Below are 23,639 nucleotides of genomic sequence, written 5' to 3' on the forward strand. Positions count from 1 at the left end.
GCGGAGCTACTGGCGTCACACGATAGAGTCCACTGATTGGCGGACAGGAAACCATCAATGCTCACGTCAAATGAAAGAGCAAAACAAACACCTCATTTGGTGTAAACCCTGCTTGGTCCCTGGTGGCCCGACTTGCAGTGGAAACGCTCACCTGAATAGACCGGACCATTCTAACCCTTCCAAACTGTACCGACCCGAACCGTTCCGCCCAGTGGAAACGAGGCATTAGTTAGCCGGCTTATTCTGTTAGTAACCCTTGTTACACTATCAAGTTGCTGCCTAAGACCTATTTTCTTCTCAAGATGGTTTACTCTTTCCACCTTTACCAGGGCAGGAGTTTGTCTCCACTGTCTCTCACTTTATCTGATACGGCTTGTTTTGGATAATCAGATTTACTCTTTTTGTCAATGCTAATGGTAGGGTACAACTTTCCTCTCATTTCATTATTGCCTGCTGGATTAGACAAATCATCACCGGAGCCTACAGTCTAATGGATTAGGTTTCTCCCTTTTCCATTAGGCCACACGTTACAGATCTGTCAGTGCTTCATGACTTTTCAGAATCAGGCTTCTGTTTCCCAGATTTGCAAAGCTGCCACCTGGTCTTCTGTTCACATGTTTGCTAAGTTTTGCCAGATGGGGATATTCACGCTACTTCTAATGTCAATAAGGTGCTTCAGGCTGCTTTCTGAGGTTATATACCATCTGTTTGCCCATTTGTTTTTTAGGCCTTTTTAGCATTTGTTGCTGTCTTGCCCACCCTTCATTTGCATTGTTTTTGGTCATCCCAATCATTTAAGACTTTCTGATAAAATCTTTTTCACGGTTGACCTATGGTCACGATACCCTACTGGTATTGTCAATCTGAACCTCATAAGTGGCTCGGGACTCCCTCCGGGCACCCTTCCTCCCCCGCACATCCCCCCTCCACTGTTTTGCCCTCCCCCCCCCTATCCTCCTTGCCCCTCTTTCTCTCTTCTTTCCCCCCCCTCCCATATTGCCTCGAATTTGGCCGCTACCTACCTTGTTTCCCTGTTGTGGCTGGACCACCAACTTTTGCTGTACTACAGCCTCCCTTTTTGCCCTACCCCCAGCCGCCCTTATGCAATGTGTTTATCCTTTGTACTTGTATGCCGGGGCGCCCAGCTTGCCCCTTTCCTATTCCTAAACCTGTTTGTTATGTTACTGCTTGCTGTTAATGATGTCATTTTGACGTGTACTCTTCTGTTATGCACCACTATTACCTATTGGTATTGTTTTGCACTACATTTCTTCTGCTTTAATAAAAACCGTTTGAAAAGAAAAAAAAAAAAATCTTTTTCACGGAGTATGTTACAGTACAGAGGTCTCTTCTCTCTGGTATTATGGTTCACTCCTTGTTGCTTTCTACTAAACTGAGGCATGCAGAAAGTGGGAGTGTTGTGCTAGGGTTGTCCTTACAGCTTTGTTTGCCAGTGTCCATTCACCTGAAGGTAGCTGCATAAACCAATCATCCAAGACTAGGATCCTGTGTCCTGTAATGTACGTCAGGAAAAGGATTTTACGGATATGTCATATTTCTATTTTTCCCTGTTCACTGATCTATCTGATGTATGTAGATCAGAGACAGACTAATATCTGTGTGTTTTGTGTGTTTTTCTTTTTGTTTTTTTGAGTGTAAAAACCTCTTGTTGATTCATAAAGTGATGAATGGGCACAACTTTCTCTGTCTCTCTGTCTCTCTGTCTCTCTTTCGGTATCTCTCTCTATACAGTGCCTTAAAAAAGTATTCATAACCCTTAAAATATTCCACATTCTGTCATGTTACAACCAAAAATGTAAATGTATTTTATTGGGATTTTGTTTGATAGACCAACACAAAATTGTGAAGTGGAAGGAAAGTGACAAATGGTTTTCAATTTTTTTTACAAATATGTGAAAAATGTGCATTTGTATTAAGCCCCGCTGAGTCAATACATTGTAGAACCACCTTTCGCTGCAATTACAGCTGCAAGTTTTTTTGGGTATGTCTCTACCAGCTTTGCACATCTAGAGAGTGACTTTTTTGCCCATTCTTCTTTGCAAAATAGCTCAAGCTCTGTCAGATTGGATGGAGAGCGTCTGTGAACAGCAATTTTCAAGTCTTACCACAGATTCTCAATTGGATTTAGGTCTGGACTTTGACTGGGCCATTCTAACACATGAATATAGTGAAAAAACTATCAGCGCAAGACTAAGTGAAATTCAAATGTGTATAAATGTGCTAGAATAAATCAATATATAAATCCGGCTGCATACACAAATTGTGTCCACACCTCACAACAAAAACATAAAAATCAAAAAACGTGCTGCGCCAGAAGTGCACAAAAATAATAAGTGATTAATGAATCAACAAGTGTTATCAACAAAATATAGTGTCCATCATATGTGCTCTGATGAAACATAAATGTTCATATAAAGTGCTCCAAAGTAATGATTAGTATATCCAGGTGATGACAGGACAGCCTCAATCCCTTGTGAATCAAGCAGGAACCACCAGTGTGTGAACTCCCTCCACCAGTAAGATTGGCCTCTCACCTTGATACCTAACACATGAATATGTTTTGATCTAAACCATTCTATTGTAGCTCTGGCTGTATGTTTAGGGTCACTGTCCTGCTGGAAGGTGAACTTTCACCCCAGTCTCAAGTCTTTTGCAGACTCTAACAGGTTTTCTTCTAAGATTGCCCTGTATTTGGCTCCATCCATCTTTCCATCAACTCTGACCAGCTTCCCTGTGCCTGCTGAAGAAAAGCATCCTCACAACATGATGCTGCTACCACAATGTTTCACTATGGAGATGGTGTGTTCAGGGTGATGTGCAGTGTTAGTTTTCTGCCACAAATAGCGCTTTGCTTTTAGGCCAAAAAGTTCAATTTTGATCTCATCTGAGCAGAGCACCTTCTTCCACATGTTTGCTGTGTCCTCCACATGGCTTCTCGCAAACTACAAATTGGTACATAATTGTGAAGTGAAAGGAAGATGACAAATGTCTTATCATTCTTCTGATTCTTATGGCTTTCTTTTCTTCTTGCCAATCCTCCATAAAGGCCAGATTTGTGGAGTGCATGATTAATAGTTGTCCTGTGGACAGATTCTCCCACCTGAGCTGTGGATCTCTGCAGCTCCTCCAGAGTTACCATGGACCTCTTGGCTGCTTCTCTGATTAATGCTTTCCTGGCCTGGCCTGTCAGTTTAGGTGGACGGCCATGTCTTGGTAGGTTTTCAGTTGTGCCATACTCTTTCCATTTTTGGATGATGGATTAAACAGTGCTTCGTGAGATATTCAAAGCTTGGGATATTTTATTATAGCCCAACCCTGCTTTAAACTTCTCCACAACTATATCCCTGACCTGTGGTGTGTTCCTTAGCCTTCATGATGCTGTTTGTTCACTAAGGTTCTCTAACAAACCTCTAAGGGCCTCACAGAAAAGCTGTATTTATACTAAGATTAGGTTACACACAGGTGGACTACCTAGGTGACTTCTGAAGGCAATTGGTTCCACTGGATTTTAGTTAGGGGTATTAGAGTAAAGGGGGCTAAATACAAATGCACACCGCCCTTTGTTAGATATTTCTTTTGTAAAAAATTTTGAAAACTATTTATCATTTTCCTTTCACTTCACTATTATGTACCAATTTGTGTTGGTCTATCACATAAAATCCCAAGAAAGTACATTTACGTTTTTGGTTTTAACATGACAAAATTTGGAAAATGTCAAGGGGTGTGAATACTTTCTCTAAGCACTGTATATGTATATATATATATACACTATATTACCAAAAGTATTGGGGTGCCTGCCTTTACTCACACATGAACTTTAATGGAATCCCAGTTCTAATTTGTAGGGTTCAATATTGAGTTGGCCCACCCTTTGTAGCTGTAACAGCTTCAACTCTTCTGGAAGGCTTCCACAAGGTTTAAGAGTGTGTCTTCCAGAAGCGCATTTGTAATGTCAGGCACTGATGTGGACGAGAAGGCTTGGTTCGAAGTCTTCCGCTCGAATTCATCCCAAAGGTGTTCTAGGTTGAGGCCAGTCAAAATTCCTCCACCCCAAACTCGCTCATCCATGTCTTTATAGACCTTGCTTTGTGCACTGGTGCACAGTCATGTTGAAAAAGGAAGGGGCCATCCCCAAACTGTTCCCACAAAGTTGGGAGCATGAAATTGTCCAAAATGTCTAGGTATGCTGACGGCTTAAGAGTTCCCTTCACTGGAACTAAGGGGCCAAGCCCAACCCCTGAAAAACAACCCCACACCATAACCCCCCCCCTCCATTAAATGATTTGGACCAGTGCACAAAGCAAGGTCCATAAAGACATGGATGAGTGAGTTTGGGGTGGAGGAACTTGACTAGCCTGCATCTCAACCTAATAGAAGACCTTTGGGATGAGTTAGAGCGGAGACTGCTAGCCAGGCCTTCTTGTCTAACATCATTGGCTAACCTCACAAATGCGCTTCTGGAAGAATGGTCAAAAATTCCCATAGACACACTCCTAAACCTTCCCAGAAGAGTTAAAGCTGCAAAGGCTGGGCCAACTTAATAGTAAATCCTACGGACTAAGACTGGGATGCCTCTAAAGTTCACGTGCATGTAAAGGGAGGTGTCCCAATACTTCTGGTAATATAGTATATATATATATATATATACACACACACACACACACATTTTTTCCAATGAGGGCTCTTATTGGACAGTGGAGGAAACCTAGCCAATAGCTCACCAGGGCTTATGGCTATCTCAGTGGGCAGAGTTTGCCGCAATGCACCCTGGGATGAGTTATAAGTCTGAGGGAAGCATGTGACAGTGCGTCTTTGGTGGGAAGCAGAGTCCCAGGAGGAGGGTAATGGCTGTCTCTCCTCCTGTCATCGGTAGTGAAGGTGTCCTGGGGAGTCAGCCAACGAAGGTTGAGCTGAGCTGCAGAGAGGGATCCAGAGTGCTGTGGACCGAGTGGAGCTGCTGGGCAAAAGTTTTGAGGAAAAACAGTGTCGCGAGTACTCGAAACTGCCCAGGGGTCTGCCTAGGAGAGGGGACCACTCCAGAAGGTCAGCGGGATCCGGGAGCCAGCTAACCAGTAGAGAAGGTTTAGAAAGTGGGTGCCAGTGTCTAAACCCTGAAGATAAGTGAGTAAAAGGGGGCGCCGGTGTGGGCCCTGAAGTGTTAAGCAGTGCAGCAGTCATACAAGTAGCTACCTCAGCAAGGAGTGCTTAAGGGAGCTCAAAGAGGACTTCATTATGCAAGAAAGCAGTCCAAAGTCAGTTTGGAGTTAACAGGCAGCAAGCCAGTGTTAACCAGCATCAACCGGAGTTGATAGGCATTTAGCCAGCGTCAAGTCTGCGATAATCAGCATTTTTCAGTTGTCCCCAGTAAGTTGTGCATAATTGAGCCAAAGGAGTATCCCACTCATTCCCTTCTCCCATCCAAGTTCTCAATAAATACAAAAAACCCAAAGATACTGGACTGGTCATTGTCTCAGTGCTCACACTTGGAGGATCATGCACAAAGGTACTTTTGTTGCACCTGGTGACCCAGGGGGACCCATATCCAGCAAAATGGCTGGGAATTCTGCTACATAAATATATATATATATATGCAGGATTGCAGTCAGGTCCATAAATATTGGGACATTGACACAATTCTAATCTTTTTGGCTCTATACACCACCACAATGGATTTGAAATGAAACAGACAAGATGTGCTTTAACTGCTGACTTTCAGCTTTAATTTGAGGGTATTTACATCCAAATCAGGTGAAAGGTGTAGGAATTACAACAGTTTGTATATGTGCCTCCCACTTTTTAAGGGACCAAAAGTAATGGGACAGATTAACACTCATAAATCAAACTTTCACTTTTTAATACTTGGTTGCAAATCCTTTGCAGTCAATTACAGCCTGAAGTCTGGAACACATAGACATAACCAGACGCTGGGTTTCATCCCTGGTGATGCTCTGCCAGGCCTCTACTGCAACTGTCTTCAGTTCCTGCTTGTTCTTGGGGCATTTTCCTTTCAGTTTTGTCTTCAGCAAGTGAAATGCATGCTCAATCGGATTCAGGTCAGGTGATTGACTTGGCCATTGCATAACATTCCATTTCTTTCCCTTAAACTCTTTGGTTGCTTTTGCAGTATGCTTCGGGTCATTGTCCATCTGCACTGTGATGCGCCATCCAATGAGTTCTGAAGCATTTGGCTGAATATGAGCAGATAATATTGCCCGAAACACTTCCGAATTTATCCTGCTGCTTTTGTCAGCAGTCACATCAGAAAAAGATTAGAATTGTGTCGATGTCCCAATATTTATGGACCTGACTGTATATACATTACACTTAGTGCATGTTTTTCCCCTTTAACAAGGGAGCCTTCATATCCCTGAATCATCGGTAACATGTTGTCCATAATTACTTGTGAAGGTAAAACATTTGCACGAGCATATTTTGGTGTGCAGGCCATTCTTCACTTAATGGAATTTATTGCTGTACCACCACACCATGCACCCTGGTTTGTTTTGGCATTAAAGCACTTGTAATGGAAAAAAGCAAAAAACAAACATGTAATACTCAGATCTTCCTTTTCTCGGGTCCCCCGCTTGTGCTCTGGACACCTCTTCCTTGCCGAGTGCCCCTATAGCAAGCCACTTGCTATGGGGACACTTGTGGTCGCTTGCTCCTGAGCCGACAATGTGCCCATAGGACAGAGGGAGCGCGGCCCAGCCTGAACCCCCCCCCCCCCCTCCTCACTGGCTGTAATTGACAGCAGAGGGAGCCAATGGTAAAAAAAACTTCAGCCATTACGGCCATTTTAAGGTACACGTGTAAGGTAGATTGGTGCAATACCAGGTTTTTATTATTGTATTCCCTCTAGGGAGATTAACCCTCTAAGTTTAACCTGATGACCATTGTCGCCAAACCAAAAAGTGGTGGGAAATCCTACATTTTGAGTTAATCCCAGAACAATACTAAAGGAATAATTTCCTATTGGGACACTTGTTCCAGTGACAACTGTCTAAGAGGGGATTTTCTCTCATTTCGAAGAAATACCCTCTTGCTTGTTGTGTTTACAAGAGACGCAAGGGAAATCTCCTCAATGGGAAACAGATGGCAGAAAAAGACATGAGATCAGCTCTAACCATTCTCTCCTTTATCTAAAATGGGGGAAAAAAGTTTTTGATTTTAGATATTTTTTAATCCTAGCAGCTGAAGTGATTGACTCCTGGGCTGTTGCATTGTGGTTATTTAATTCTGCTCTGCCTCCACTGGCAGCAAAAGACTATGCTCCATCTTACCAGTTAGTAACAGAACATCATTAGTGGACAGTTACTACAGAAGTGCATGGGTTAGAGCAGTGGTCCTCAACTCCGGTCCTCAGGGCCCACTAACAGGCCAGATTTTAAGTATTACCTTGGGGAGATGCAGACTAGAGTACTGCAATCACTGAGCAGCAAATGATATCACCTGGGTTGTATTTCAGTTATCTTGCAAACCTGGCCTGTTAGTGGGCCCCGAGTGCCAGGCTTGAGGACCACTGGGTTAGAGGGCTTGATTTTCTTTTTATTATGTTTCAAAAAAGTTTATTACAAAATTCACACACTACCCCTAATTTTAATATGAATAACTTGTTCAAAAATACATATATTTAAAAGCAAATAAGTACTGTAATTTCTATTAACTCCTATAACATGGTCTTAGACAATGGCCCCCCTCCTTAGGAGGAACCCAGGTTCAGATGAATTGGAATAGGAAGGATGAGGTCCGTACAGGGCTTGTTATATATAGTCTCGGAAACCAAACATTTATCTATTCCGCCTGAGATGACACATCTTTCTGGCTAGGAAATGAGCCTTTGCTGTAGAGACACCAGTCAGATTTCAGTGCAGCAAAGGACCTGCACCAACCTCATAGGTTCTTTATACTGGTAACCTGGGAGTAATACCTTCTCACCTACCTGCAACCTTTTCATATCAAAAGGTATAAGGCCAGGAAAGAGTTATTTGCTATCTGTGGTTTACCTATGCTTGTGATGGGGTTGCAGTTAAATGATTCTGTTGCTAGAAAAATCCTTAATTCTTCAGTGGGTGGTGACTTCATTCTTTGCTCTCTTGCAGAGCAATAGGTGCCATGGGTATCCAGCACTGGCTTCAATGTCACTACTGTGTCCTTCCACATCAAATCAGTTATGTGCTGAAGGCCGTTCTATCAGTGGGGGCCAGCAGTATTTAGAAACGTCTCTTAGCAATTATCAGTCTGCTATTCACTTGAAGGAAATTCAACTTAAAAAGAATAAAATAATCATTGTGAAAGTAGGTATTTTATTAATTTATACATACATCAACTGGGACGATCACTGATTATATTACATTATCCAGGACAGATACATGTAGATTGCCATTGCAAACTCTTCTTTTAAAGATTCTAGATGCCTGGCTTTCATGCATGTGCTTTGATTTCATATTATCTTAATCTTTGACCTGAAATAAGTATACTATAAGGAATCCCAGCTTTTCTCAGACTTTGATTTAATGCTTGTTCCAGGATTGAGCCTCCAAAGTATTGAAGTCAGGCAAAGTTAGGCAGTTACAAAAGCATTTTCAGAAGGATGCAGACATTGCAAACTTCTATACTTCTCTGGGTACAGATTCTCCAGTGTAGTTATTGCTTGGGTTATGTAGAATTAGTGTGCTCTTGCTCCCTCTAGTGGTCATTTTGAAGGCCTGCCTAAGAAACAAAAAAATGTGAAATGTTCATTATACAGAAATATTTTTCCAGTGTTTCCTAAATGAAATTCGTTGGGAAAAGTATGTAATTGAATATGTAAAATCGAATTTATATTGTTTTTCCTGTTAATTATATTCATTAGAAGTATTGTAACTTGAGACAGACAAGAGAAGGCAAGAAGTTGAAGCCTAAAGCCCCGTACACACACGTCGAAAATTGGCCGGGAATTTTCGGCCAACGTCCGATCTGCCGATTTTCGGCTTGTTAGTATGATGCTTCCGACAACCGACTCCGACTTCTCGGCCGAAAAAAATCTGGTTTGCAGGCTATAAAATTTTTGTCTGCCGTCAAAACACGGCCGATTTTCGTTCAGTCAGTACAGATTTCGACAGGGAAAAATCTGATGAGCAAGACTGGGCATGCTCAGAGAAGAAAGAACACAAACAAAGCAAACCAACACATGACCTCACTTCAGAAGCAGATTTTTGTTGGGCGAGAAAATTCGTGTGCAGTCCAGGCACATTCCAACCAACAAAACACCAATCTTGACAAAAGACGGACGATCGGTCCGCCGATAATCGTTGCGTGTGTACGGGGCTTTAATGTGTGTCTTTTTATGTTTGAGGTCATTGTAGCCGTATTAGTGCACTTGCGACAGAGACAATTGAGTACTGTCCGTGATACTTTTTTTATTTGCACTAACATACAATTTTTTAGGACAAGCTTTCGGGGTATGTCCCCTTCTTCAAGATCCAAGCAGTACTGATTCACAAAATGTTTAGCAGAATGGTTAAAAAAAACACAAAATCTCTAAGCCAAAGGAAATAAAAAGAGAAAACCAAACCAACATAAACAAATTTAACTGGCAATGGTAATAAAACTAGCATAGTTAGTGAGATAAGACAGAGGGAGAGCTGAAGACAGGGGGGAAGGTGGGGGGGATAGTCACAGAAGGGGTCGTAAAACTGTGGGATAATAAAAACTGTGGGATAATGATAATGAGTATTTTATGTTTGAAATAGTTTCTGTATATTTTAACTTAATGTCTTTTTTTTTTTAATCCTTTTATAAGCCTGGCGATATTAAGGACTGGTTTGTGGGTCGCAGCAATGCCCAAGGTATAGATCTGAATAGAAATTTCCCTGATTTGGATCGTATCGTGTACATTAATGAAAGAGCAGGAGGAGACAACAATCACTTATTGCAGAACCTGAAGAAGTCAGTCGACCAAAGCACCAAGGTATCAATCTGTCTGAGTCTATTAAAATCAGAGTGCAATAAGCTATGTTGATCACTCATCATCTGACTGCAGCAGACTGGATAATGAAGGAGCCTGCAGTTTGCACACATTACAGACCTTTCAATGGCTAGTTTAATAAATGCATGGTGAATAAGATTTGAACGTTTGTGGAATATGGTTTAAACAATATACATACTATGCAATTGTCTTTTCCAGCTTGCCCCTGAAACCAAAGCTGTAATTCACTGGATCATGGATATTCCATTTGTTCTTTCTGCTAATCTGCATGGAGGCGATCTTGTTGCTAATTATCCTTATGACAAGACCCGCAGTGGTAAGTCTTCTAAACACAAATGCAAGTAGCATAGGCAAGAACCCTGAGGGATTTGGTGCGGGTCTGCCTAAATTCCTATAGGCTATCATAAAATGTAAACCAGGATTCCACGACATATGTGTTGGGATCCCTGTTACCCCAGACTTGTGTTGTGACAATAAGAGATCTTGTGCTCCCCAATCATTTTTAGATTGATTTTGTGATTTTGGAGACTGAAGACAGAGGAATGGCCATACTGTATGGGTTAACTGCTCTAGATCGAGGGAGCCATGGAAAAGTAGTTTAAGCTACTTTATGCTAGAGCAGTCCAGGACCTCATTGGTTGTAAGCAGTGGCACCTGGCCTGGCACACTGCTGGCAGCCAGGCTGCATCCTAATCCTATTCGCGATCCGGATTGGCTGTGAACATCAACTAATCTGGGTCGTGCTCACTCACAGTCAGCACAGGTGACCATGAGGTTCGCCTGCACTGCACACTTGCACAGTGACAGGACACTCAACAGCAGTATGCCGGCAGTCTCGTGGTGCCGGCAAACAACATGATCAATCCGTGCACACTGGCAAAGCTGAAGGGGCTTGGGAAGCCGGGTGCACCCTCCCTAGGCAACAGTGCGCCCCTAGGCGGCAGTGCACCCTAGGTGGCTGCCTAGTTTGCCTAGCAGGAGCACCGGCCCTGTCCAGGCCAGAATATAGATAAACCGATCTTCTCCATTTATCTCCTGCAGCCGCTGAATGCCTGTGGGAGGGAGAGAAGGAGAAGCAGGCTTTCAGCAGCTGCAGGAGAAAATGGTATGAAGTGGTTCCTCTATTTGCCGCCCCTGTCACTCCTTCTGTCCAGGCCCCTGAAACATGGGGCTGGGTCGCAATTGTGATCCCTGCAACCACTGTATTTACACCCCTGGTCCTTAGTCTTGCTATGGACATGAGGACACCAAAGGAAAGACCACCGCAGAGGATTGGGTAAGTAGAAATACTTTTTCTCTTCCCTGGAATTAACAAGCAGTTAGTCCTTGCAGTGTGGGAACAGCCCCACTGCAAGCGAGATTTTTCAGATTTCCCAGGGTTTGAGCTTTAAACCTTTCATCCTCTCAAAGGGTAAGAAAAACAAAGCGTTTTCTAAATGAAGGTTAAATATGGAAACCAAAGCACTATGGGCTTTGTATTTTTTGCTACTCCTGTCATCTTTATTTTTGCTGCTAAATAGGGTTTAATTTTCTTTACATAAATGGTAAATGTATTTTTGCATTAGGTAATTTTAAATAAAGATACATATTTAGGATAATTTTAGTAAAGAAGCAGCCACGTCTTGACCTTTGCAGGTAGTTTGCTTTTCTGGTAGAAATGTACCTTGCCTGCCTCTCAGTAAATGTCATTAAATAGTCTTACTTTCTAAGTGGTTGAATGCATGCATGCAAAAAAAAAAAGTCATCATTCTGCACAGGGTGTGCGTAGCACATCCAGTCTTTCTGCCCTGCTCCCTCCTCCCAGTGCACAGCAATTCGGCTCGGATTAATCAAAGCCATAGAGAAGATCTGCAGCTGTCAAAACCCCCCAAAAAACAGTCTAACAATGTTTGTTTGTGTGTGGAGACAGAGCTGTCAGGTCCCCGCTGTTCTCTATGGGGGACTCGGATGGGAACGCACCGCCTGTCAGTTCTCATCCGATCCCATCCAATCCGATCCACTGGATGGATGGAAAATAGGGTTTCCATCCAGATTTGACTGATCGGATCAGCATCCGATGCCCCACAGAGATGCATGGGGCATCCGTTCAGATCCGCCTGAAAAACGGACAGGCGGATCTGAACGGTCTACCTGTGTAAAAGGGGCCTAAAAGTGATAAACTGTAGATGATGTCAGTTAAGGCAAGCTGACAAGTAAAAAAAAGTTGTTGTTTTTTCATTAAAATGTTCCTCTGTTTAAACCCTTATTAAACCATAGTTTACTCTAATCATCCCAAATTAACTCCTTATTCTCCTTATCCATTCACATCTTTTTTTTTCCTGCTGATTTTTTTTTTTAGTTTATATTTAAACTTTTTCACTTTTGTTTGTTTGGTTCGCTAATATTTTTACACATTTAACATATATTTACATGTTTCACATTTTAAAAAAGCACAAAATTGAAACAAAAACACACTTTTCTTCATTTGTAAATAACTTTGTATTGCTTTGTACCAGAATCATAAGTTTAGTGTGATTTACAGGACAAATTACAGAATAAAATGTGCACTTTTTATCTGCAGTAATACAGTTCATTTTTAAACTAGCTCTGGACAAAAAAACAAGTGCATTTTGTTTAGTTTTGTTATGTTTAACCACTTGCCTACAGTGCACTTTCACCCCCTTCCTGCCCAGACCGATTTTCAGCTTTCAGCGCTCTCACACTTTGACTGAGAATTACTCAGTCATGCAACACTGTACCCATACAAAAATTGTGTCCTTTTTTTCACACAAATAGAGCTTTCTTTTGATGGTATTTGATCAATACTGGGTTTTTTATTTTTTGTGCTATAAATAAAAAAAGACTGAAAATATCGTGAAAAAACAAATTTTTCTTTGTTTCTGTCATAAAATTTTGCAAATTAGTCATTTTTCTTCACAAATTTTGGCCAAAATGTATACTGCTACTTATCTTTGGTAAAAATAACCTAAGTAAGTGTACATTATTTGGTCTTTGTGAAAGTTATAGAGTCCACAAGCTATGGTGCGAATCATTGAAAATTGATCACACTTGCTCACACCTGATGTACTGAAGGCCTATCTCATTTCTTGAGACACTAAAAAGTCAGGAAAGTACAAATACCCCCCAAATGACCCCTTTTTGGAAAGTAGACATTCCAAGGTATTTAATAAGGGGCATGGAGAGTTTTTTGAAGTTGTCATTTTTTCCCACAACTCTTTGCAAAATGAAGATTTTTTTTTTTTTTTTTTTGCAAATTGCCATATTAACAGGTTATTTCTCTCACACAGCACATGTATACTTGCAACTACACCCCAAAACACATTCTACTACTCCTCCTGAGTATGGCGATACCACATGTGTGAGACTTTTTCACAGCCTGGCTACATACAGAGGCCTAACATTCAAGTAGCCCCGTCCGGCATTCTAGGAGCACAAATTACACATATAATTTCCTGACAACCTATCGCACTTTTGAAGGCCCTGGAGCACCAGGACAATGGAAACCCCCATAAAATGACCCCATTTTGGAAAGCAAACAGCCCAACGTATAATTTTTGAGGCATAATGAGTCTTTTGAATATGTCATTTTTTTCCACAAGTTTTTGGAAAATGTGGAAAGAAAATGAAAACACGTTTTTTTTTACACAAAGCTGTCCATTTATGCAATATTTCTAACACATAGCATGTACATAGCAAAAATTGCACCCCAAAATACATTCTGCTATTCCTCCTGAGTATGGCGATACCACATGTGTAACACTTTTTCACAGCCTGGCCACACACATAGGCCTAACATCCAAGTAGCGCTTTACACAAAGTTGTCCATTTATCCACTTTAAGACTGGGCCTATTTTTGACACTTGGTGTTTACAAGCTAAAATCATTTTTTTTGCTAGAAAATTACTTGGAACCCCCAAACATTATATATTTTTTTTTTAGCAGAGACCCAAGAGAATAAAATGGAGATCGTTGCAATATTTTTTATCACACCATATTTGCGCAGCAGTCTTCCAGATGCGATTTTTTTGAAAAAAATTCACTTTTTTGAACTAAAAAATAAGAAAACAGTAAATTTAGCACAATTTTTTTCCATAATGTGAAAGATAATATTACGCCGAGTAATTAGATACCCAACATGTCATGCTTCAAAATTGCGCATGCTCACAGAATGACGCCAAACATTGGTACTTAAAAATCCCATTAGGCAACATTTTAAAAATTTCTGCAGGTTACTAGCTTAGAGTTACAGAGGAGGTCTAGGGCTCAAATTATTGCTCTCACTCTAACGATCGCGGCGATACCTCACATGTATGGTTTGAACATCGTTTACATATGTGGGCGGGAATTGCGTATGCGTTTGCTTCTGCGCGCGAGCTAACGGGGACAGGGCGCTTTAATTTTTTTTTTTTTCCTATTTATTTTATTTATTATTTTTTTATTTTTACACAGTTTAAAAAAAAAAATGTTTTGATCATTTTTATTCCTATTACAAGGAATGTAAACATCCCTTGTAATAGAAATAGGCATGACAGGTCCTCTTTATTGTGAGATCTGGGGTCAAAAAGACCTCATACCTTACAACTACACTAAAAAAGAAAAGAAAAAAAAAAAATTGTTGAAAGAGGAAAAAAAAAAAAGAAAAAAAAAAAGTGGCCCTTTAAACCGGTTGCTAGGCAACGTCTTTTGACGTAGCTCCGGTCCTCCAAGACCATAGAGTTGAGTGAGGGCCATCTTGCCCTCACTCGACTTCCTGTCTCTGAGGATCCGGGACCGGATAGTTTTCCCCGCCGGCCGGCTGGTCCGGTAAGCTGGGAAAACGTCTGGGACGCGGCAGGAGGGGCACCTCTTCCCCTGCACCGTAAGGGTAATTCCGCGGCAAATCCGCCACTGGGACCACCCTTATCTGAAAGCCAACCGCCCGCCGTTTCAAAAAATACCGGGGTTATGGGGGCTTTCTGCTGCCATAACCCCAGTATTTAGCTTTTAATGGCCGACGCATATAGTCGTTAGGCGGTCAGTAAGTGATTGCATGCATATGGCAAACAGGTGACGATGACTGATGGGGTGACAGGTGACGATGACTGATGGGGTGACAGGTGACAATGACTGATGGGGTGACAGGTGACAATGACTGATGGGGTGACAGGTGACGATGACTGATGGGGTGACAGGTGAAGATGACTGATGAGGTGACAGGTGACGATGATTGATGAGGTGACAAGTGACGATGATTGATGGGGTGACAGATGACAATCACTGACGGGGTGACATGTGACGATGATTGATGGGGTGACAAGTGAGGATCACTGATGGGGTGTCAAGTGACGATGATTGATAGGGTGACAGATGACGATGACTGATGGGGTGACAGGTGACGATGACTGATGGGGTGACAGGTGACGGTGATTGATGGGGTGACAGGTGACGGGCGATGGTCACTGATGGGTGACAGGTGACGGGCGATGGTGCACGGCGGTACTGATGGCAGTCTCTGGTGACCGGTGAACTTTAGGCTATGTTCACATGTGAGCGTAGCGATCATGGGCAGAATCACTGCAATTCTGCCCGCGATCCAGAAATCATTGCAAATTGCGGGACGCCTGTGCGTTGCCCGTGATTTGCAATAGCACCCCAAACGCTGTGCGATGTTGCTGCGATTTCCGCCTGCCGAATTGAGGTAACATCACGCAAACAACGCATGACGCCCCAAAGAAGCTCTTGTACCTTTTTTGGGCGTCATGCGTTGTTTGCGCGATGTTACCGCGATTCGGCAGGCGGAAATGGTGGCAACATCGCACAGCGTTTGGGGTGCTATTGCAAAAAACGGGCAACGCACAGGCGTCCCGCAATTTGCAATGATTTCCGGATTGCGGGCAGAATCGCGGTGATTCTGCCTGCGATCGCTGCGCTCACATGTGAACGTTATGGGTGTCAATTTCTGGGCACTGATGAGGTGACTGTTGGGTGACAGGTGACATTGGGGGGGGCTGAGGACTGTGTGGGGGACCTTTATTAGTGTGATTTTACTTTTACATGTGTACAGAGCAGTAACTCACTATTTCTAGCTCTTCTCCCCTCATACTGGAAACTGTATGAGGAGAGAAGAGCTAGTAACACTGAGTTACTGCTCTTTGTTTACATTTTCTGATCGGCTGTGAATGGATTCACAGCCGATCACATAGTAAACAGTCACTATCAGTGACTGTTTACTACTGCCGGTGACAGCTGTGTTCCTACGGAACACAGTGCCACCGACATGACCGCGCTGCGCGCTCCCGATCGCGCATGCGCGGTCATCTCCCGGCCGCCTCCATTGTGATCGGCTGTGTCATTGGAACACAGCCGATCACGTGGGAAACAGCCACGCCCAGTGGCTGTTTCCCCCCTGCCGGTGACGGGGGGTGTCCCGGGGACACCCCGACACCGGCAGTGCACGGCGGCGCGCCCGCGATCGCGCGCCTGCCGTGCATTTCCTGGGTCACGTCATATGACGTCCGCCCAGGATAATAGCCGCACCGTCCCGCCGTCATATGACGGCGGGCGGGCGGTAAGTGGTTAATTGCATTGCAGGAAAAAAAAACATTGTTGAAAGACCCTCTTCCTGCCCAGGCCAATTTTCAGCTTTTAGCGCTGTTGCATTTTGAATGACAATTGCGCGGTCATGCAACACTGTACCTAAACCAAATTTATGTCATTTTTTCCCACAAATAGAGCTTTCTTTTGGTGGTATTTGATCACTGCATGGTTTTTCTTTTTTGCTAAACAAATAAAAAAAGACCGAAAAGTTTGAAAAAAAAAAAGTTTTTTTGTTTATGTTATAAAATTTTGTAAATAAATATGTTTTCCTCACTGATGAGGCTGCACTGACAGGCACTGATGGGGGTGACACTGATGGGGTGACACTGATGATGAGGCACTAATATGCAGCAATGATGGGCACTGAGAGGTGGCACTAATATGCAGCACTGATGGGCACTGATATGTGGCACTGATAGGTAGCACTGATATGCAGCATTGATGGGCACTGATAGGCGGCACTGATATGCAACACTGATGGGCACTGATAGGTGGCACTGATGGGCAATGATGGGCACTGGTGGGCGGCACTGATAGATGGCAGTGATGGGCAGCACTGATGAGGAAGGCACTAACAGGCATCCCTGGTGGCATTGGGTGGGCATCCCTGGTGGCCATGGGTGGGTATCCCTGGTGGCCATGGGTGGGCAATCTCTGGTGGCTCTAGTGGCATCCCCCAAGGGTTTGCACTGGTAATCAATGCTCTGATTACCAGCACAGCGCCCCCCCCCCCGTCAGGAGAGCCGCCAATCGGCTCTCCTCTACTCGCGCCTGTTAGGAGCGAACTGAAGAAAGCCGATCAACGGCACTTCCGATTTACTATGTGACCAGCTGTGATTGGACACAGCTCATAACATGGTAAAGAGCCTACATCATAGGCTCTTTCCCGGGATCGGAGATGCAGTGTGTCAGAGTGACACACCGCACCACCGATCGTTGCTCTGCGCTGCGGGCGGTAGAGCGGTCTATTCTTCTGAACGTCATATGACACCCAGTCAGGATGGGGCAACCACTTTGCGGCTGTCATTTTGCTATATAATGGGCAGGAAGTGGTTAATCAATACATTTTTTGTCCAAAAATACAATAGAAATACATTACATCACTTCCGAATTTGTATTATGTCGTAAGAGAATTGTCATACTTTTGTAACCTATTCGTTTTCGATAAGGAGACTAGCATGCAAAAAAAAAAAGTGGATGATAATTCTTCCGATAATCTGATTGTGTGTATTAGTCTTTTTATTCTTTTACATATTGTATATTTATTATTTATTTTTACTGCTCAGTTGCGAATAATATGGCCTCATGCACACTGGACGTTTTTGGAGCTGCTGTTAGCAGCGTCAGACGTTTTTTTTTTTGCAGCTGCAGAACGCCCATCCATATTATTCTATGGCCCCATGCACACAGAGCTTTTAGGAGCTCCAAGTGGCATAGGCATTTTACAGCTCCAAAAAAACCCAGGAACTGTGCGTTCTGGAGCTGCAGCGTCAAGCTGTAAAAACGTCTGACGCTGCTAAAGGCTGCATAACGTTGCTTAACGTGCGTTAAGCCACGTTATACGTTTTTTTTCTTCCATTCAAAATCAATGGTTCCCTATGGGAGCCTATTGATTTGAATGGAAGTCGCACCGCAAGTCGGATCAGGATGATCCGACTTGCAGCGCGACTTGCACTGTGAGAATCTTGAGGGGGAACTCCACGCCAAAATGGGGAAAAAAACGGCGTGGGGTTCCCCCCCAGGTTCCAAACCAGACCCTTCGGGTCTGGTATGGAATTTGAGGGTAGCCCCATGCCGAAAAAAAACGGCGTGGGGTCCCCCCCGAAATCCATACCAGACCCTTATCCAAGCATGCAGCCCGGCAGGCCAGGAAAGGGGAGGGGACGAGCGAGCGGCCCCACTCCCCCTGGACCATACCAGGCCACACGCCCTCAACATGGGGGGTGTGGGTGCATTGGGGCAGGGGGGGCTCTGCACCCCCCAACTCAAAGCAACTTGCCCCCATGTTGATGAGGACAAGGGCCTCAACCCCACAACCCTGGCTGGTGGTTGTGGGGGTCTGCGGGCAGGGGGCTCATCGGAATCTGGAAGCCCCCTTTAACAAGGGGGCCCCCCAGATCCTGGACCCCCTCCCTATGTGAATGAGTATGGGGTACACTTTCTATGCAGCTAAGCTAGAGTTCAAGGAGGCTTGTCTGCAGTGCCCCACATTAACAATGGTCTTGTTTGGCTCAGAGAGCCTTGTCCTGCACTAAGGCACCTGTCTCACTAACCTCTCTGGTAGCCAAAACAATATTGGCCCCTTATGTAAACTTTGCCCCTTGTTTGAATACTCGCCTCTCCTGCATTAGGATTCTCTGTACCACTGTGTTGTTGTAGTGTCACTGCACTTTCACCTTTTCTTCCTGCAGGATGAGTAGGGTGTGGGTCCTCGGGCCTGCCTTGAAAGTCTTGGGAGGGGGCGGATATGGCCTTCTGGCTTAGTTCGCCCTCTCTCATGGGGTCTCCCTTTGGGGTAGCCCCATCTAGTACTTGGGGTGGGCTGTTCCCGCAGTCCCCCTGGAGAGCGGGTTTTGCCTGGTTCCGGCCAGGCAGACCATTGGAAGTACCTCAGTCCCTGTCAGGAGTCGTGCGCCCCAGGGGATCAAGGTCAGGGTCCATCCTCCATCCTTATTCGGAGGTAAGACAATTTCGCACACCCTGTGCACTTTTTGTGTTCTTCACCTTTGCGTGTGTGCACTTTTTTATGCACCGGGTGATAGTCTGAGTGTGTTCACACACCACGGGCTTAAAAAAAAAAAAAAAAACTGTGTCACTGAATTGCATTTGATCAGGTCTTTCACTTAAAACTAAAGATGTATATGAATTTATTATGGTAATGTGATGGGCTGCTTTTTCTAAAGCACCTTTATCATCCCCAACACTGAATAATGATATCTTTTATGAGCACTACCCCACTAATCCTACTTTGTCGACACTAAATTTAGGTTCTGTCTTGCCAATACAGTTAATGTTGTCCTATACTTTTTTCTTTGATCCTGTAGGCACTGCTCATGAATACAGTGCTTGCCCTGATGACAACACTTTTCAAAGCTTGGCCCGTGCTTATTCTTCTCTTAACCCTACTATGTCTGACACAAATCGGCCACCATGTCGCAGGAACGATGATGAAAGCAGCTTTGTGGATGGGACAACAAATGGTGCTGCTTGGTACAGTGTTCCAGGAGGTAAGCTTCCATTGCAGGTCATTTATTTAACTTTGATATGCTAGGTAGCCTATGAGTACCTACATTCCATAGAAACTCCTAATGTAGCAAGTTTGATCTCTGTTCCTGAAACTGTTAAAGCGGAGTTCCGGGCACAGAATCGTTTTTTTTTTTCAATCTCCCCCTAACAATCACCCTTACAAATCGATACATCCGCTAATCCTGGTTAGAATGGTGAAATAATGAGTTTGCAAGAATAAAATCTTACTTTATATAATTTCTGATGTGCGGCGCCATCTTTGTTGTGGATTGCCGAGTCCGTTGTGGGGAAATGTCTTCCCTTCTTCCTGATTCCAGTGGGCGTAGGCCTGTGAGTCAAGAAATGAGAACAGTGGTCGGCCGCCCATGTGACTGCAAAGTGCATCATGGGAGGGCCGAGGAAGAGCTCCCAGGACGCATTGCGGCAGGAAGTGACGAGGAGAGCCGAGGCACAGGAGGGAGGAAGTCCTTTGAAAGGTGAGTATACAAACCTCTGTAAACAGGTAAGTGAAAAAAAAAAAACTATGGGAATATCCAATTCTGACTCAGCGGAGAGTAAGGAATACAATGCAGTAATTATTAGAAATTGAATTTTGTGCCCGGAACTCCGCTTTATTAATATGCAAACTAGCTCTTTACCCAGACAAGCAGATTAAATGTTACCTTATATGTGTCCACTCCTTTAAGAGCTTATGTAAATGAGATTTATGCTCAAATGCATTTCATGTTCTGCCTAAAAGCATGCGCTTTCTTTTTTTGCAACCATTGATGGTCCCCTTGTAGCTGCAGGAAGACATTATAATACACAGTAGACTACATACACAAAAACACAAAGTCATTTATTTGAAGTCTCTGAACAATTATCAACACTTCACATTTTTTTTTTTAATTGAAGTGACCTGACATGCCTTTAAAGGTTGTTTCAAACCCAAGTAAAATGCTGGAAAGGAAAGCCAATCTACACAAGCTCTAAGATCATTGAGTCAGGTAGAGATTGTGCTGTGGCTCTCTATGAACCAGACAGGAACCACACCAAGATTGTTGTTTTTTAATGCTTCCGGATGGGCATGACTCCAAAGCTAGATCCACATGGGCTTTGAATGTGGAAGAGTATCCCATGTCTGTGTTGCTGCAGTGTCACTCATATTGCTCCCCCCTTGACCATGGCCTGAATGTTAAAAAAAAAACACTAAGACAGCTGTCCTGTACCACCACTGCCCCTACTTCTTGCATGTGTCCTGAGTCATTTAGCCCATTGCACTATATTTGCCCCATCAATCAGCACGCATCTGGCAGGGGTCAAAACCATATATTCACTGCCTAGTTCTACATCTTGCATCAATTATATTACTAGAACTTGTAGATACACAACTTCTAGCACCTCAAAAATATCCCCTGCTGGGATTATTCATTTTCGCAGAACATTTTCTTGTCTTTTGGTCCTCCCCTGATTTAGGCTAGCCATACACTGGCATATACTGAAGACTAAACAAAAAAAAATCTAACATATTCCTCCATCCACACTATACAGCACAGATGGATAAATCCCCCTTTTGGGTTATTGAATTTTAACGGCAGCAGCTGTCAGAATTCCCAAAGAGGGGCCGCATCTGATTGAATGCAGTCGCTGTTTGACCAAAAAGTTAATGCTTGGCTCCTTCAATTTTTCAGTTGAAGAATGTTGAGTGGGGGGCGACAGGACCACCTGCCAAGTGAATTTCAACCAGGTTAATCAAGAACTGGTCACAGTTTGCACAGTGCATGGCCATCTTTAGAATATTGTGTCAGTAAATAAGCTTATATGAGATGACTGTATTTCTTGTGACCCAAACTAAAATGACAGTTGCTGCTCAAGGCTCCAGCAGGCCCTCTTATGTAGCAACCGCTTGGGGTGCACACAAAGACAGAGCTCCTCTCAGTTTTAGATATCTAATGAAAAGTCCTGGAAGTCACACATCTCTGCAAAACCCCATAGAAGATGTAGGACAACCTCAGCCCAGGCTCCGGTGGACTGGTTGAAGCCTAGGCTCAGGCTGTCAAACACCTTCTTACTGTGTTTTGCAGAGATGTGTGATTTCCAGTACTTTTCCCTTTTCCATGACTGTATTTTCTCTTATTGTGGGAAAAAAATGGCAGATAACTTTTTGTTTTTTGCTGCATTAGGGCACAGGCCTACTTTGTCTAATAGTAAATTCATCCTTGCCTAAATTAAGGCATAAATGTGAATGATGCAAATATTTCAGAGAGGAGAACCTCCTTTGTCAAGCCAAACACAACCTCAAAAAAAAATAAAAGTTGGTATTCGGTATCTTGGGCTTCTTCACATATAATGTTTGTGGTGGATGTACACCTTTCTTATGACTATTGTATCACTGAGACTCTAGGTAGAATTCCTTTATATAGCGTTAGCATTGTTTGGAGCACAGTCCAGCCACAATGTATACATATGTCCTGTATGTGTATTATACTATAACTATTTGCTAATATATTATCTCTATAATTCTAAACAGACAGCGGTGTGCTGTTATTACTTTGCTATTGGTTGTTTGATACTTTTTTTCTTTGGAGGAATATGTTAATCCCACCCAATTCCATTGTGTTCTCTTATTTTCTATATTTTCCCCTTAGGGTGTGCAAGCAGTATCCTATTTATTGATTTTCATTCCAATCTTTTAGGGTAAATTATTTACTAGCATAAACAAATTCTATTGATTTTCACATAAAAACATGGACAGGTTTAAGAGGGATGTTGGAAGGATTAAGCAACACCTCCTTTATTCCACCTTTTTACTGTATTTGTATATACAGTAATAGCAGTGAAGCTTTGCTACGCACATCTGGAAATGTTTCCCTTTAGTTAGGGTTGAGGAATGTAGCAGTGATGAAGGTTTTGTTGATTTCTTTAGGCAGTAATCCTCACTGTGGTCAAACTGACTGATGCAGAAAGCAGTGCAAATGATGACATTTGTTTAATGTCCATTGTTCTCCACCTATGGACCTCAACACAACTGGTTTGCTGCCTTTCTGTTTTAGTAGATGGAACCAGCATGAGCTGTAGTTAGTGTCTAGAGCAAACCTAAAGTATAATTAAAGGCAAAACTTTGTTTTTTCGTTTTGGATAGAGTAGGAGGGATTAGAACCCGTTATTTTTTATTGCTGTCTGTGCCCTTGTTAGGGAGAATAACCCTTTCCATTTATCCAGTTTACCATTATCATTGAAAATGAAAGAAAATGGTTGTCCCCAGAAAAGTAATAATGGGGAAATCTTCCAATGGGGACACATTTTGGTGACTTGGGGGTACCCAGGGAATTCCCTTAATTTGCAGGGATTTCCTCTCACTTCCTGTTTGGCTATGGGACAGGAAGTGAAAGGAAATATCCAATGGGACACAGATGGTGAAAAATAACCTGACAGGGGTTACAACCCTCCCTTGCTCTATCCAAAATAAAAAAAAAGGTTTTCCTAAAGTTCTACTACACATGTTACAGGTTTTATAACCTACAGTTAAGGGATGTGGTTTCCATGAAGTCACCCAGTAAACACCATTGAACAATGTGCTTGAATTTCAGGAATGCAGGATTTCAATTATTTAAGCAGTAACTCATTTGAAATAACTGTGGAGCTGAGCTGTGACAAGTTTCCACCTGAAGAACTTCTAAAGAATTACTGGGAAGAAAACAAGGACTCTCTAGTAAATTACATTAAGCAGGTATTTGCTGTTTTTTGGAGGTAATACATGTTTATTTGTTATCCAAGTATTCTGCAAGTAGTATTGTTTTCTCAATCCCAGTATAAAATAGAACAGTTTAAAAGAATATAAGGCCCATGA

General features: G+C 43.0%; 1 protein-coding gene across 1 annotated transcript in view; it reads left to right on the forward strand.

Annotated features, from left to right (window-relative positions):
- The window catches only part of CPE (carboxypeptidase E), a 112,930-nt gene that overhangs the window by 72,209 nt on the left and 17,082 nt on the right, over positions 1-23,639 (forward strand). Inside the window, exons 3-6 of the mRNA XM_082272587.1 lie at positions 9,803-9,970; positions 10,187-10,304; positions 19,609-19,791; positions 23,380-23,519. Coding sequence (XP_082128713.1) covers positions 9,803-9,970; positions 10,187-10,304; positions 19,609-19,791; positions 23,380-23,519 — 609 coding nt within the window. The remainder of the gene's footprint in view (positions 1-9,802; positions 9,971-10,186; positions 10,305-19,608; positions 19,792-23,379; positions 23,520-23,639) is intronic.

The sequence above is a fragment of the Pelophylax lessonae genome (assembly GCF_965119305.1).
Source record: "Pelophylax lessonae genome assembly, chromosome: 1".
NCBI lineage: Eukaryota > Metazoa > Chordata > Amphibia > Anura > Ranidae > Pelophylax > Pelophylax lessonae.